General features: G+C 35.7%; 2 protein-coding genes across 5 annotated transcripts in view; one reads left to right on the forward strand and one right to left on the reverse strand.

Moving 5' to 3' along the window:
• Window positions 1–414: 414 nt before the first annotated feature.
• Window positions 415–7,516, reverse strand: LOC112576552 (DNA replication factor Cdt1-like). The gene is made up of 11 exons (XM_025259100.1): window positions 6,842–7,516; window positions 5,011–5,292; window positions 4,657–4,865; window positions 4,260–4,457; window positions 3,416–3,567; window positions 3,204–3,310; window positions 2,816–3,001; window positions 2,178–2,312; window positions 1,806–1,918; window positions 1,548–1,636; window positions 415–1,382 (listed from the first exon to the last, which is right to left on the reverse strand). The coding sequence occupies exons 1-11, from the start codon at window positions 7,478–7,480 to the stop codon at window positions 1,225–1,227; spliced, it is 2,268 nt and encodes a 755-aa protein (XP_025114885.1). The 5' UTR covers window positions 7,481–7,516; the 3' UTR covers window positions 415–1,224.
• Window positions 7,517–7,640: 124 nt separating this feature from the next.
• The window catches only part of LOC112576550 (lisH domain and HEAT repeat-containing protein KIAA1468-like), a 65,186-nt gene continuing 56,702 nt past the window's right edge, over window positions 7,641–16,124 (forward strand). For 3 of the 4 annotated variants that reach the window (XM_025259093.1, XM_025259095.1, XM_025259094.1), the window contains exons 1-13: window positions 7,641–7,955; window positions 8,443–8,532; window positions 8,835–8,906; window positions 9,187–9,359; window positions 11,292–11,480; window positions 12,575–12,663; window positions 13,017–13,526; window positions 13,754–13,832; window positions 14,119–14,217; window positions 14,366–14,478; window positions 14,787–14,877; window positions 15,151–15,222; window positions 15,756–15,896. In XM_025259093.1, the coding sequence (XP_025114878.1) occupies window positions 7,664–7,955; window positions 8,443–8,532; window positions 8,835–8,906; window positions 9,187–9,359; window positions 11,292–11,480; window positions 12,575–12,663; window positions 13,017–13,526; window positions 13,754–13,832; window positions 14,119–14,217; window positions 14,366–14,478; window positions 14,787–14,877; window positions 15,151–15,222; window positions 15,756–15,896 (2,010 nt within the window). In that variant the 5' untranslated portion in view covers window positions 7,641–7,663. The remainder of the gene's footprint in view (window positions 7,956–8,442; window positions 8,533–8,834; window positions 8,907–9,186; window positions 9,360–11,291; window positions 11,481–12,574; window positions 12,664–13,016; window positions 13,527–13,753; window positions 13,833–14,118; window positions 14,218–14,365; window positions 14,479–14,786; window positions 14,878–15,150; window positions 15,223–15,755; window positions 15,897–16,124) is intronic. The other variant, XM_025259096.1, reaches the window with a different exon arrangement.

Below are 16,124 nucleotides of genomic sequence, written 5' to 3' on the forward strand. Positions count from 1 at the left end.
CTTATTCATCACATCATTCAGTTAGTGTTGAATAAAGCCATTTGCAAACCGGCTGACCTCAACCTTAGAAAACCATAGAGAAAAAATATAATTGCTGTATCTCACCCAACTTCCTATGCAAGACAGCAGTTTCAGCACTAAAATTGTACAAAAGGATTTATTTTCATTATCCAATGGCATAACTATTTAACCTACTGTTTAAGGAGAATAAGTACATGGATAAGTAGGCTTTGGCCATTTGACATGGACTGCCTTATGCTCTTGAATATAAGTTTTTCCTATTTTGCAAAGCACACTCAGTAAAAAAAAAAGTGGGGAAAGATGCACTACACAATTGTTAATAATATATTATAAAATTATTCAATGCTAGGAAAAGTACCAGTTATACCATGGATTGATTACAAAAGAAACCAATTTCACTGGACAATTTTTTTTTAATCAAATTTTGACGAGATATGATGTCCCTTACTTGGCAGGGTGACAAAACTGGTTAAAACAGGACAGCATGAATTTTCATAGATGCACATATCGCTGAATTCATACACCAATGTTAGCAGTTGGACAGGACTCCAAAATAATCTTTGCATTAGGCCATAAGAGACAAAGTACATAAACCAAAACTTGCAAAAGGGAACAGCAGTTGACACCAATGGTCAATGCATTTGAACATCTGTTTTTATCAGCAGCAAAGGGAAGCTTTTTATTCTGTAACACTGAAGAAAAATGTTGCATTGTAAGCCTGTTTGTCTACTACTATTGAACTATAACAATTAAGCAAGACTTCAACATAGTTGCTCAGGTGGTACAATCAGTACTCTTTAGTACAAATTTTATTGAATATTTTAAAAAACTTTCTCATATATAACTTAACAATATCCTGCCATAAAATTTTTCCCATTCCACAACAGAACTGCTTCCTTAGTTTACATCTTCCTTTGCTTTCTCCCCCTCCCATCCAGAATGTGGAATGCCAAGAATGTCCAGCCTATCCCATTTGCATACATTTCTTGAACCAAAAGAACCACTATTCAGTGACAAAAAAAAAAAAAAAAAAAAAAAATAATTTTAACAGTCAAACACACTGTAGACTCCTTAGATTTTATTTTATGGCTTGCAACACAAAGAAAACTATCTTGTTAAAACAGAATTACATGCACACCATAAAATAGCATAAAGACAACAAACACATGAGAAACGCAAGCACGACATTTCAGCAGCAGCCATCTATTTCCTACTTTTCACAATGTTTTCAATTTTGCTGATTATTGACATGATGTCAACATTCTTATCAATCTTGACATACTGTCCACTGGATATTTCTATAATCTGCAGCCAGTGTGGGACAAGTTCTCGCAAGAGTTTCAAATGTGCCTCAACATCCGCTGAAACAAAGCAGAAATAAAAGTAACACAAAACTTCCCAAAAGTCTCTATTTTTAATAAGGAATATTTTTATTTATTATTTTAAAAAAAATCAGATCATTTATGGCCACTTGTTTTAGATTAGTATGCATTGCACTTTTATTTCCAATAAAATTATTTACTTACACTGGGAGATGCATGTGGTGTAGCTGTCTGCTAGTTTCTCAACAACAATAGGAAGAGACAAAGATGGTTTCTTCTCTGTTATAAAGCATCTTTGTTCGAGTTAAGAGCATATTAAATACAGTCAAGTGTTCTTTCCTTTTTTCAAACTGTTATGTGTTATGCTTTTCTCAAAACAAACATAAAAACAAAGCAGTTAGAAGTGCCCTATACAAGCCCCTTATATTAACAAACAGGAAATGGTTCAGCACAAAAGGATACGAGCTCAAAGAGCGGATCATAACTGGAAGTCGTCGCATCATTTCTGTTTTTCGATCCTCAGCTGGATCACGAGTAAGAACTGCCTTTATTCTGGCAGCCTCTTTGGCACGAATCTGAAAATGGGATAAACTTTTCAAGATTTTGCTTGACGGTTTACTTTCTTTCAGAAATACTGTTTCGACTTCAAATATATTTTTAAAACTCTGGATTAAAAAAAAAAAAAAAAAAATTGGGGGTGGGTAAGGGAAAAAAAAAAAGACATAATTTCTAGACAAAGTTAACAACTGCAAATGTTCTAAAATCAAATAATGTTCATTAAGGACAATAAGTATGCTATGGTATATAAAAATAAATGCAAGAAACATTACTCACCCTTTCCAACAATGCCAGTGGAATGCCCTTATATACAGAAGGTGCAGCATCTTTAGCAAGATTCCTGGATAATGATGGTTCAGAGCTGGTTGCACTTCTTTCATTAGTGGCCACATTTTCCACAGCTTGTTTAACCTGTTGAGAAGAATGAGCACTTGTTCAACCATTCCTCAAAAGTTTTTACTACTTTTAAAAAATCACTTTCCATTTTATACCAAGAGCATGTGCTTAGGGATGAACCTCCCTTTTACTAAAAAGTTCATTGTAAATACGAATGAAATGAAAGATTCACTGTCTTAGTGAAAGGTCTGCTCCATGGATTTGATGCTTAGCTTGTTAAAATCAAAAATTAATTATACTATTTATAAGTCTTGAAGATTCTCCCCAACTTTAATGCGTTTCCCAGCCAAACGTCCTTTCCCTCCTTTTTTAACATCTTTGCTGTGCTTGTATGGCACATGACTTGAAGCTCTTATAAGTTTCTATCTTGTTCACTCATGTCAATCCTGTTCTCTGTGCAAGCAATCAAATATCCGTGCAAAAAATTCCCACTTCGACATCCTCTCATTCATTTTCTGCTCCTTTTATTCATTCACTCAAAATTTTTTTATCAAAATCCTATCCAACTTCCCACTTACCCTGGAGGGAAGATTTTCTCCTGCGGTTTCAAGTAGCTGTCTAGCAGTCTGATAAGATTTTACTGGGGGTTGTGGCAACAGGGATGGTGCAATATCAGGCACAGAGTCCAAGGGAAAACGTGGATGCCAGCGAGTCAGCTCAGCAGCTGTTACATGTACTGAAGGCTTCATTTTGGACAAAAAGTCCTGAAACATGTATTTAAAAAGTATATGATGCATATTTCTTACAATGAATAATGAACTAGTACTAAGCTTTGAACGTATGGTGAAAAACATAACTTGTTAAGGCAGCCTGGGTCATAATAAGCCTTCCATTAAAACAAACAATGACAAATGTCATTCTCTGCTAAAACTGGTGCTCACAATGCATTATATTATGTTTACTCACATTATGATGTTTAACAGTTGTGTCAAACAAATTATTGTGAAATATTCGTTTCCTCTTCAGCAGCGCTGAGGCTTGGAATATAGGTCTACCATCTTCATCGACTGCACCTACAACATTTAAATTGTAACTTAGCAAAAAAAGCAGCATGTTTTAAGAAACGGTTTAAAATTTGTCTTCTATAACATTTCGATCGAGGAGAAACAACAGAATACCTTTATCTCCACAATCCTTCAAGTTAGGTTCCACAGTGAGCTGGTATCCTGAAGCTTTTTTGCCAAAGCAAGGGACATCCTTTTCTTGCCGGTAGTTGTATGCTAAAGTGTAAACAGTTTTTATCTGTCCCAAAGTCTTTTCATCAAAGTTCCTGCAAACATAAATTCACACTCCATGAAAGCAAACAGCAGAGTCCTCTTTGTCTAAAAATTAATGACACAAAGGAATAGTATCTTTTACATTCAACACAATCTGGATATACCATGGTGGAAAAAAAGATCATAAAGACACCAATGACAGTAAATTCTGAAGCAATATCAGACACACTATTTGGAAAGAAAACAGACTTCAAGACTACAGAATACTTCACATTTTTCCTCAAGTGTATTCTAGAAACAACTTAGATTAACAATGTGAAGACTTGCTCTGTTCCAGAAGTACACGACAATCACTGCAGATGTAACGGTGATAATTTCAAAAAACATGGGATAGTAACATCAGGAGAATACTGAAAAATCTTGAGAAGATTAAGAAATGTTAGCATATTAAACATCAATAAAAGGCGATAATCACTTCATTTTATACGCTTCAACCCAAGGTTGCTGCTGAAGCGAGTGAAGAATGCAAGAGTGGAATCCAACCAATAAACGCAATCCGTTTGCACCTCAAAAAGAACCTTATATACAATCCAGCTACAAAAGAGAAGAGAGGAGAAAATACATCAGAAGCACACATAACACACGAAGATCTAACATCTTCATTTCAATTGAAACATGACATAATGCAGAAACAAAATCAAAAAGGGCTTTTCCCAGTAGCTTCAGGCGAAGGGACATAACTCACTTTCTGGTCATTGACTGGACAGCAGTCTGGAGCTTGGTGAAGGTGATAGTCTCTTGTCGGTTGAACAACATGCTGACCACAGTGTCAGTGCTCTGGAACATTGAGAGGAGCCTCTGGAACTTGCCTGGCAGAACCAATTTGGGAGGACCTTCTCGTGCCAGGTACTCAAAACGCTCATATGCTGGCACTGCTTTAGGCCTAAAAATACAAAGAAACCACACTATAAGTTTTCTGTCTGTCCTAGACATTGCTATGCCATTTCTGACGGTGCAGCGTTTTCCTATGCACAAAAAAGTTCATTTTCAACAAATGTCCTGAATTTAAAAAAATAAAATAACAATGAAAAAACAAACAACAACAAAAACAAAAAACCAACAACAGACAATTAGTGACTCACTCTGTGACAGGCTGAATGTCTAAAGTAGACTTTTCTCCTGCAGAAGTGCTAGCAAGTTTATCAGCTGCTACTGCCAATTTGTTTTTTTCTTCCTCAATCTTTCTGACGGCTTTCAAGGTGCTATTCATTTCTGCAAGCTTTGACTTCAGCAGCTCCAACTTCCCACATTTTTCTAAGCGGGCTCGAATAACTTCCGGTGAAATAGTCTCCTATAACACAAAAACAAAACATGTGATTGCCACTTTAAACCTTACTCTTGCAAGTGCCAGCATGACAAGAGATGCATCCTAATCATTTACAAAATTTAGCACAGCATTATAGTAGAAACACCTTTATGATGGGAATTGTCTTTACCTTTTGAGCTGTAGAAGTTTCTGGGACCTCACTCAGTTGTTTGCATTTCTCATTTGCAGCCTTTAGCTGCAAGGACTTGACAGACTGCAAATTCTTTGACTGCATCTTCCGTACCAACTCAGGTGTGTCAGGCAAAGGTGAGATGGGTACTGTGTTTGCTCCAACCAAATCATTAAAGCAAGTCTGTAGAGAAGGATCGTTGTCTTCATCTTTGTTGCCATTTGATTTGGATTTATTTTGCAGGACATTTTTTATACCACTGCCAACAGCTTGATCTGAAGCCTTAGAAAGCAGAAATAAAAATGTAGATTGCCCGCACTATGTCTGCGTAACATTGCTTTATTACACACAGTACAGATTCTTCTAAATCCTAAACCAGCTCACCAAACCATCCAGAGATCCTTAATAATGTCAGTTTATCTTGCAGTACTTTACTAAGTAAAATATACCACCAGAAACTAAAGCTACCAAAATGCAAAGAAAAACTATCCAGACTTTTAAATGCATAATTCTTCACAATTTGCCATGTTTATAAAAGCTGTTTGTAAACAGATGTAGTGGACGAAAAACATTACTTCTTCTTTTCTGAAGTGTTAAATATCAATATAAAACTTGAAAACCAAAGGCAAGTGCAAAATTTCACTAAAAAATGTCAGGTCAAATTATCTTATTATCTAAACCCAGTATGCCTATAATACAATAAAACATTCTGATGTGCAAATTTATTCGCTTGGGGTCTGAACAGAGATGATTAGTTGTAATGATTGTGGATGTCTGGGCATTATTGACCACCTGGTTATCCAGCAAAGTTGGTATACGCATAGGGTTTAAATGTGAACAAGTGTCTGATCATGCACTGGTGGTATTTACAGATGTCTGTGTATTAATGCTATTTATTCTCCAAAACATACTCAGACACTTATCCAAGATATACTTTTGAATGATGATTCACATTAGACATTCTATTCTTCAAAACAAGCTCAGTTGTCTTATTTGTACTTTTCAACAGACATTTCATCGGCACCTCTTCATATAATAATAATAGGCAAAAGAAGCTAAAATACAAGTTCACAATAAAATGATGACAAAATCTTTCATTTAAAAGATTGTTTAAAGAGAAAAAACATTTATTCACCATTGTAAGATATATTTTCTGCATGTTGATTGCCAAGTAGACATTTTGTTCACTAAAATGATGGCTAAATTTTGCATGGTTCTGTTTAAGTTAGGCACCTGAACTTGTGTATCTATATTGTTTGAACAACAGTATGGCTCTTCTGGTAATAATTGGTGTTAATAGCTACTTGTATCATCGGTGATGATGAATCGTCTTTCAGGCCTGGGACAATTTGACTTTTCGGTGTGAGGACAAAATGGATATAACTGGGACGATTTGACTAAGGCTGTGGGGCGATATGACTGGGACAAAGTAACCAATGACCGCAGGAATCTAGGGGAAAAACCCTAATTTTAACATTAACCTCAGCTATAACCTCTTTTCTTGGTTTGTAAAACATGTCACGACCTTGTGGGCCCTCATAAAGTAAAATTCTACCCAATAACAGACACTTGCAATTAAACCCAATGAATGTACAAAATACACCAAGTCAGTTATGCCCAGAGATGTGCTACGTTATTAATGAACTGCCCTTAATGATCTGGGCGATAAGGATGTTATAGTTAGTTTGAAAAATATTTTTAAGCATTTTCAAAAATAGTTAAAATTAAGCCAGGCAGGTAAAGCTAATGTCTGGGCACATGAGTCATACATTTGTTCTCAGTTGTATTCACACTTTAAAACAAAAAATTCTTTGTTTATTTGACTGCATACCTTTTCCATCAGTTCTGTATACTTTTTGGATGCAGCAAGTGCATGGGTCCGTTTTTCTGTTTTAGAATGTTCACTCGCTTCAGTTTTTTCTGGCGTGATGTCTTCCAAAGTTTTCTTAGATCTGAGTCTTCGTCTGTGTGGTCTTGCTTCTGTTCTGTCAGGAACATCAAGGCTGTTGATAGGATAGGTCTTTTTACGAGGTGTCTGAGGTCCATCGTGCTCATCCCAACAAGACGTAGCTTCTTCGGGTTCAGAAAACTTGGTCTGCTGCAAAGAAAGATCTTCTTTGTTGGAAATGAGTGGCGTCGATACAGAAAAATGTTTGATTGTCGTTTGAATCGAGATGCCCGTTCTTTTATCTTTCCTTGTTTTTCTTGTTCTGGATGCCTTACTCATTTTACTAGCAGATGTTCTTGATGACTTCGCTGATAGACCCAACTGCTTGTCAAGAACGATGGTCTCTTGCTTCTCGTCACGATCCTGAGTCCCACCAGTTTCTTTTTCGCCATTTGACTCGTGATCAATGACGTCGATTTTACTGTCGACAGCCGATGAATCAAGTTTTCTTCTTTTAGATGGATGGTGGTTGGGACCTTGTTTGGTCGAACGAAAGAAATCACTCACAAATGTCTGCGCCATGTTGTAAACCTTAGTTCCCGCCAAACTTTACGTGTGACCTTCGACATTGAAATCAATTTGCTTTTTTATTTATTTTAGACATAAAAACACACATTTAAAGTAAAATTTCGACTAGACTACCAAACTTTATTTGTAAATATTACACATCATATTTTGTTGATATTGACCCACGTGATATGCAAAATGGCGGCGAACCTGAATCCCTTCGAAGATCAGGATCACCAAGAATGGTTAGATGATGAAATAGAAACTACAATACCTTCAGCAATTAAATCACCCACACCGTCAGAAAGTCTGGAAATTACCTGGGACATAGTTGCAAGCAAACTTCTTAAAGATAATTTTATTCTTACTGCTTTAGAACTACATACTGAACTCGTAGAGTCAGGACGCGAACTTCCTCGATTACGAGACTATTTCTCCAATCCTGGAAATTTCGAGAGAACGAAAGAGGACACGCCTTCACCGACACTACGTAAGTAATGTCGTAGTGTTGGAAAATGAAGGAATTCACTGAACGCTTCTTTACATTTGAAAATCATTTTGATTAGAGTGATACAGTGGCTTGCATCTTCCTTCTACATAATGGATTGGGAATAAAGCGTTGTCTCACTCTTTCGACACTCTGTCAGTATGTCTATATGTCTCTCTCCAGTTACAGTATTTATCTCAGTACCTTTGTACAGCAGCATCTGTCTCTTTTTCAAACACACACACACATACAGGAAGCACACATATCTACTATACACATCTTTAGGCTTTATGTTTTGATGCGAGTGTACTATACAAACTGTACTATACTAACCCTGTAAAGAATCAGCAGAATGGTCTAAACAGTCATCCTCGATAATATCAATCATTTGTCACTATTTTAGGGATTTCATAAAAAATACTGCGATCCTTGTTTTAAACATCTAACTTATGAACGAAAAACTACAAGATGATTCACAATATTTTTACAGCTCGTACATCAAGTGTGCAGACATTTGATTCCCTTGACTTTGCACGTTATTCTGATGATGGAGAACGTCAAGTCGATGAAAGAGTAGCAGGTAAAGATAGAAGATACCAGTCTGACTGAGTTGATAATAACTAAAAACTTATATGTGCCTACTAACACAATTAGAAAGATGACCCCATTTCTGACTGTGTTATGGTCCTCATCTGGTAACAAAAAGCACAAAAGCTAAAATAATTTTATTTCACATATTATGAAATATGTCAGAATAATGGTACAAACTTTTTTAAGTTTTTGAATTTGAATATATTTAACTGGAAAAGCGTTCTTTTGTAAAATGTATTTTTTAAAACATTACAACATTTCTGTAGTATACAAATGCTTATTTTTATCTAGTTTTAGAGTTTGAGCTTCGGAAAGCACAAGAGAACATAAAATCTCTAAGAGCTACATTAACTCGGGAAGCAGGTGAGTATTTAATTTGTGATTATTTATCAAAGAAGGCCATTTATTGTACATGTTGTCAATGTGTTATAGTACAGCTTACTGACAGCTTGGAAACATAATGAAATATTGAAATATGAATGATGTTGGTGCATGATTTATAAAGTAACTGAATTTCACTTAGAACACATTCACACACATTTGTGTGTTTTCATTTTTTATGTGCATTTGAAAAGCCAAAAAATAGTACAAATTGGCTTTTTATATCTCAAGCTAATTTGTAAATGCACTTTTTTATATTTAGAAAGTGAAATAGTGACACCTAACCGTCAGAAGAAGGAGGATCTGGGAAACAAACAGGATGACAACATTCGCCCCCTGGAGAAAAAGGCACTCAACTTCCTTATCAATGAATACCTGTTGTCAAATAATTATAAGCTGACATCTGTCACCTTTGCAGAGGAGAATGAAGACCAGGTAATGTTTAGTTCTAATTCATAAGATCTATACCAAGGAGTGGAATGGAGATAGACGAAAAGGAGCTTTGATTTCTTTAGGCTAATAATTAGCCATGGTTTAGGCCATGTCATTATGTGATTTTATTGTATGTATGTTTTCCTTGTTTTTAAAGTTTTCTTATTTTTGCTTATGCTACTTGCTAGTTGGACACTTTATATCTTATAGTTCCATGTTTTCCCCTCCTTTTTTTATGAAGGCAGCCCAGTGGCGCAACAGTTAGTGCCTATCACCAACACTGTGAAGGTTGGCTGTCCTGGGTTCAGCTCTTGTCTCAGGCATGCTATTCTTTCTCTGCATGTGGCTTTTGTTTACAGCACTGGCTGCCTTGCTGTGATTTAGCTTTCTTTCTGGAGCAGTGTAAAACACCAATTCCCCCCATGTTTTTATGAATGTGTATATTTGACATTATGACTATAATATTCCATCATGTTTGTAAACATTACTACCTGTATTATACTAGAAAGTGACATTAATAGGTCGCTTTTACAGGTATAGTTTCTGTTTGTTATTTTTTCCTTTATAGCTGCTGTCTTTCATCTGTTGGGTTGTCTGAAAAGACAAGAAAAGAAAAGACCTTTTCATAGTACTGAAACTACTTTAATTAAAGTGACAACCGACATATTATCTGCCCCTGAAGGTGGTTATGTTTCTGCTAGACCTGTCTGCTGCATTCAACACTATCAACCACTATTTGCTCTTTCATAGACTACACACCCTCTTCAGGATTTCTGGACCTGCACTAGCATGGTTCAACTCCTATCTCAATGATAGGATGCAGACTGTGTTCATTGATGGTCAAACATTTCGCCCTTCTCCACTTTCTTGTGGTGTCCCTCAAGGCTCAATACTTGGCCCAGTTATATTTATTCTGTATATAGAACCACTTTCATCTTGCATCCAGTCTCACAAAGTTTATCATCAATCATATGCTGATACTGCAATTGTACTGCTCCACTCCAATGGCTGAGTCTCACTCTGCTACAAGCACCATAGAAGTCTGTATTAATGAATTCAAGGACTGGATGGTGACAAATGAACTCAATGATAAAATGGAACCCCTCCTATGTTCGAGAAGAAGAGATCCATCTTCACTCATTTGTTCACCAAATCACATCAAGGTTGGCAAAACCAACATCACCTTTGCGTCCTCTGTCAGGAATCTGGGATTCATCGTCACTGCAGAATTGACAAGTTACAGCTGTCTGTCAGTCTGCCTATTATGAGCTATACAAGATCAGCTCCATCATATTCTTTCTACATGCACTACCAAAACTCTTGTCTCTTCGTTTGTTCTATCCAGGCTTGATTACTGCAACTCCTTGCTTGCTGGCTGTCCTGCATACCTTCACAAACTCTAGAAAATTCAGAACTCTGCTTCACATCTGGTGCTTAGAGCTAGGAAACAGGACCACAACACTCCTGTCCTTCATTTTCTGCACTGACTAGCCATCCGATGCAAACTGTCCATGCTGTGTTTTAATTTCTTTGATAGCTCCTGCCCTTATTATTTCTCTGAACTTCTACAATTACTTAGATGCAAATGACTCTAGTAATTCCAAAAATGAACTATCTCCATATATTGCAAAAATGCGTCATGATTTTTCTGACAATCCATTATGAATCTGTAATAAAATGAAATATAAGTGACAGATGACTTGAAATTATGGCTGCATGTGATAAAAATGTCCTCAAATAGTCCTTATAATAGGTTTCCAGTTCTTTAGAAGGTCCTTATTTTCAATATAGTCAGACCTGCGTGAACCCTGTTGTATTGTTAATTTTCAAAACATTATAAAAATAGAAATTTTGCTTTTCCCCAGCCTCTATTTATTTGCTTGTTGTAATTTATAGTGAAAGCTGTCCTTATATTTTGTGATCTTTCAAATTTAGGATTTTGAAGACTGGGATGATGTGGGCCTTAACATGCCTAAGCCACCAGGTGTGGTTCAACTCTTCCGTGACTATGGAACACACACTTCTCCAGCTTGTGAAACCCAGGACAAAAGTTGCCAGGCAGATTTGGATAGCAAGAAGTATACGGAGATGCTACAGGAATGGGACAGTCTGCAGAATCAGCTGGTATGTAAAACATTCTTGATTCTTAAATGACTATTGAGAGAGAAGCTGATTGTGGACAGGAGCATTTTTACGACATCCTGCCAACTTAAGTAACCAAGTAACAAAGGTGAAGAATGAGATTCAATGCAGTGCTCAGGGATATTACTTAAAGGGAACACTTCTCATCAACATTCATTATCACTTTTTGCTTTATAGCTCTTACACATTGCTAATATATTTCTCCACCATTTTTCTTTACTTCAATGTATTATAAGTATATTGAGACATGGATGCTGGATGTGTAACATAATATTTCAATCCAGGAGATAGAGGCACAATACTCTTCAAACCATTAGCTACAGAGTGCTTAACCGTCAGCTAAACTGATGATATTTTATGACCATTTTAGGTTACCACTATACTCTAGGCATCTTGTTATTGGCCAGCTACTTATGGTATTTGTAACAGATATTAAATGTCTTGTAATATGCTTAGTATTCCAAAATAAGAATTAAAAATGTTGTGGTTAACCAGATAATAGCAAGAAAAAAGTGCATTGAGCTACTAGCTAAATAACAATACTGATAAGGAGAGAAATGCAAAAATAAAAACCACTAAAACCTTTTTTTTATATAAGTTGAGAAACTTGGGGAGACAACTGAGGGTCTCTTGATGCTTTGACTCAATTTCTCCTCCATTATTTTATGAACCATTTGCTAGGAGACTGCATAGTACTACATTAATATTGTTCATCTTCCATATCTTAAATTAGCCTTTGTGTGCTTTATAAATATGAAAGTTATCAGCATATTTTGTGACCTGTTGTATCTGCAAGCAAGAGGTTTACAGCACTTAACAATAACTAACAGTGAGGCAGAAGGATTTGAAGTAAAATTTTTTAGCATTATGCAATGCTAGGTTACAAAATTCTTTGGTAATGTCATACAAATGTTGCTATGAAAATGTTCATTTATGTTATTTTAGACATTTCATTGTTTGTCATGTACAATCAGGACTTAAAGTAAGCCTTTTAACAACTTATTTACAGTCTGCTTTGTATGAGTTTTTTTTTTAATTAAACTGATTTCAAATTATTGCTTTGTTTTCTTGCTTAGGAAACAAAAGTGGAAGAATTGGAAAATGAGTTACATTTGCTAAGGCAGGAGAGAGATACCCTGTCACAGCAAGTTGACATTTTGAAAATGTATGTTAAAACTGTACAACTGTGATTGTGTGTGCACACTCTTTTATGCATGAGAGAACTAATGGAAATATATATTTTAATGCATGGTTTTTCCATTATGATCACTTTTCATAGTTTAAAATATAAATGGGATTAAAAATGTTTTCATGAATCACAGTATCATTGAATATATATGACAAAGCCACCTCTAGCACAGAAAACAACAATAAGATGAAATAATAACATCCAAGCAAAAAGAAAAAATATATATAAATACATGTATATGCAGAAGGTATGTGTGTTATATATGTAACAGGCATTGATTTATCATCTGATTTGTCATCATAAGATTTAATTGATGTTACCCTTAACAGAGGAAGCTCTCGTGCATCAGCTGCCATCACACCTGTAGCAGCAGTGAAACCACAGATGTTGGAATCCAAAGATGCCTTACCTGGAGGTAGACAGGCAATGCCATCCCAGGAAAGACATGAATCAAGTGTGTTTGGGCAGTTGGAAAGTTCACCTTCATCAGAGAACTTGACAGCAAAAGGCAGTATGTGTGAGGTCAATGGATACACAGCAGTTGTTGATATGACAGATGGTTCTACATTTGAAGAAACTGTGCCAGGACTCGAACAAGAAAGTGCATGTGATATTGATAGCATTTCTGTGCAGGAGAATGAGGTGGTTGAAGTTAGCATCCCTACAAATGGGAAGAATAATCCAAGAGATACTAGTTGGGATGCAGCTTCGGGTACAGAGAACACTAAAACATGTAGCAAAAATGGTGATATTACAAGCAGAGGCATTAACACAACAGAAAAGTCTTTCTTTGGGGATTCAGGTCTTTCCAGGTCTGGTACAAATTTTCATAACAAAAGGTTTGTGTGATTTGTCTTGGGATAAATGTTAGAGAAAAGAGTCTGTGCCTTGTTTAAACCAGTTGTAGCAAAAAGGTGAAGAAATGAGAAGGAGCTTGTGGTTTGATGAGTTTGATTGTGTGAGAGAGAGAGAGAGCAAAAGAGAGAGAGAGCTTGTGTATATGCTTTTTGTCTGTGCATGTGACCTTTATTGTAACTTTTGACAATGACAAAAATACATTTTCCAGACATTTGTCAGCTACATTCCAAAAGGCATTGCAGCAGACAGCATTCCGTGTGTCAAAGGATAACAGAATTGTGTCAGAAGTGAGTTACATGCTAACAGTATTTTTTTTAAGGACTCTCAGGAGTTCTTGATACTACCTGTGCTTTAGATCACTGCATTAGCACTGTCTTTGTGAATGTCAGTGGTGCCCAGAATACTGATGTTAACACACTTTCGGCTTCTGTCATAGAAGCATGATCATGAAAGCATTGACAAATGTTGGTAAAATGGTTAAAGGTATAGAGTTTTATGGGCACTCATGTCCATGTTAATGTACAACTGTCCTTTATCATTCAGGTCTTTGTTTTGTTTATTCTTTCACTTCAGATGTCATACCTCTCAAAGTCGGATGGTATAGAAGTGGTGTCCATGTTAGGACGATGTCTTCCACACATCGTACCAAATGTTCTTCTTGGCAAACGAGAGGTAATGCTGTTCAATACACATGAAGTTTAGGTGTTTCTGAGAAGTTGCTATATGTTTGCTTGCTTTAAGGTATTTTTTTAAATTTTGTATTTGTCTATTAAATTGCTCTTGGCATCATGGTTGACTCATTTATAATCTGTTACAACAGGAGTTAATTCCCTTGATCTTGGCAACAGCCATGCTCCACCCAGATTCAAAAGAGCGGGATCGCCTGCTGAATATTCTCTTTAACCTCATCAAGAAACCTGATGATGACCAAAGGTAAACAGTCCAGCAGAGCCCATAAAGTTTTGAATAGTTGTGGACCATAGACCTAAACATAGCATGCATCTCTCCTGCATCATGTTTTTTTTTCTGACCTTTTGAAACCAAGAATATTGTTTCAGTCAAAAGTTAAAAATATTTTATGTTGTGAAATGAGTAACAAATTTGAAATTTAGTGGGCAACAAAATAAAACAATTGAGAGCATACATCTATACCAAGAAAATTGTCTTTTTTGTTGTTGTTGTTTTTTGTTTCTTATAAACTATTATCCAAGCATTTTTAGTCATAAAATTTTACTTCACAGGCAGATGATCCTTACAGGCTGTGTTGTGTTTGCGGAGCATGTGGGAGCAGAGAGACTAGTGGAGGAATTATTGCCACAATGTTGGGAACAGGTAAAACAACAATTTTATTTCTTTGAAAGTTATGTTGTGAAAGTTGTCTTTTCTTTTGATGTAACCAAGATTTGTTAATCATCCATTTTCATAATTGTGCATTCTTTGTTATGCATATTATTTATTTGAAGTAAAATTTAGATTGAGGAGATTTGTAGTGTCATTGTCTATGCTATGCCCAATGTGAAATGCCAAGGCCAGTGAATTCAGTGTTATGTCATAAATGTGTGTGTGTGCAAATGTGTTGCATGCATTTTTATTTGTTCATTTCAGATAAGTCATAAATATGTAGAGAGACGACTATTGGTAGCAGAAGCTTGTGGCGCCTTAGCATCATACTTACCTGTAAGTTCAGGTTGATGATTTTTTTTCCCACAAAATTGCGTGTTGACTGTATGTGAATCAAAAAACAATTTCAGCATTTTTGCTGCTTAACAAAGGAAGGTGTGTCAGTATTTCAGGAATTCCTGTATTGCCCTTAAGCATTTATGAAATTATTCTTTGCAGAATATGATGTGCTGTGGCATTTAGTGTGCTGATTAAAGATGGTGTGGATTTATTGTTATTTGTGTTTTAAAACTGTTTTGGATGACAAAAGAAGACACACATTATAATCAGAATAACTTTATGGTCCTTCCCTTCATCTCCCAGTGTTATTAATTTTTTATTTTTTATTTGCAGTTTTGATTTTTTTTGTACATTTTCAAGAGTTATTTGTTGAAATTGTACTTGATCTAACAGTTTCTCTCTTTGCATGTCGAATAGAGACAGTCTTGATAGTGTTGTTCAAATAATCTACTAAAAGACATTATGGATTGTTAGAGCTATATTCTAAATAGGTATTGTTTATTTTACACTTCAATTTGTCTTGTTTGCAGCCTGAAATGCTGAGTTCTTTGGTTCTGTCAATGCTCCAGCAAATGTTGCTGGATGACAAAGATGACGATGTACGAGATGCTGTAGTTCGAAGTCTGGGTCTTCTTTTGGGTTTTATAACAGATGCTGATAAATATACACAGGTAAGATGCCTAAAAATTTTTTAGACTGTCACTTATGTTGATAGGTAAGAAATGTTCAGTTTAAAGCCTGGGTTTAGGGACATTTTAGAAATAAATATTTAGTTTTGTTCTTTTAAGTAAACAAGATTTAGTTTAATATACATTTTTCACGTCGGTAGAATATAGTTTGCTTAGTAAGAAATATTATTTATGAAACATTCTAATTTTGTTTTCCGATTGACTTGTTTT

The sequence above is a fragment of the Pomacea canaliculata genome, linkage group LG12 (assembly GCF_003073045.1).
Source record: "Pomacea canaliculata isolate SZHN2017 linkage group LG12, ASM307304v1, whole genome shotgun sequence".
Lineage (NCBI taxonomy): Eukaryota > Metazoa > Mollusca > Gastropoda > Architaenioglossa > Ampullariidae > Pomacea > Pomacea canaliculata.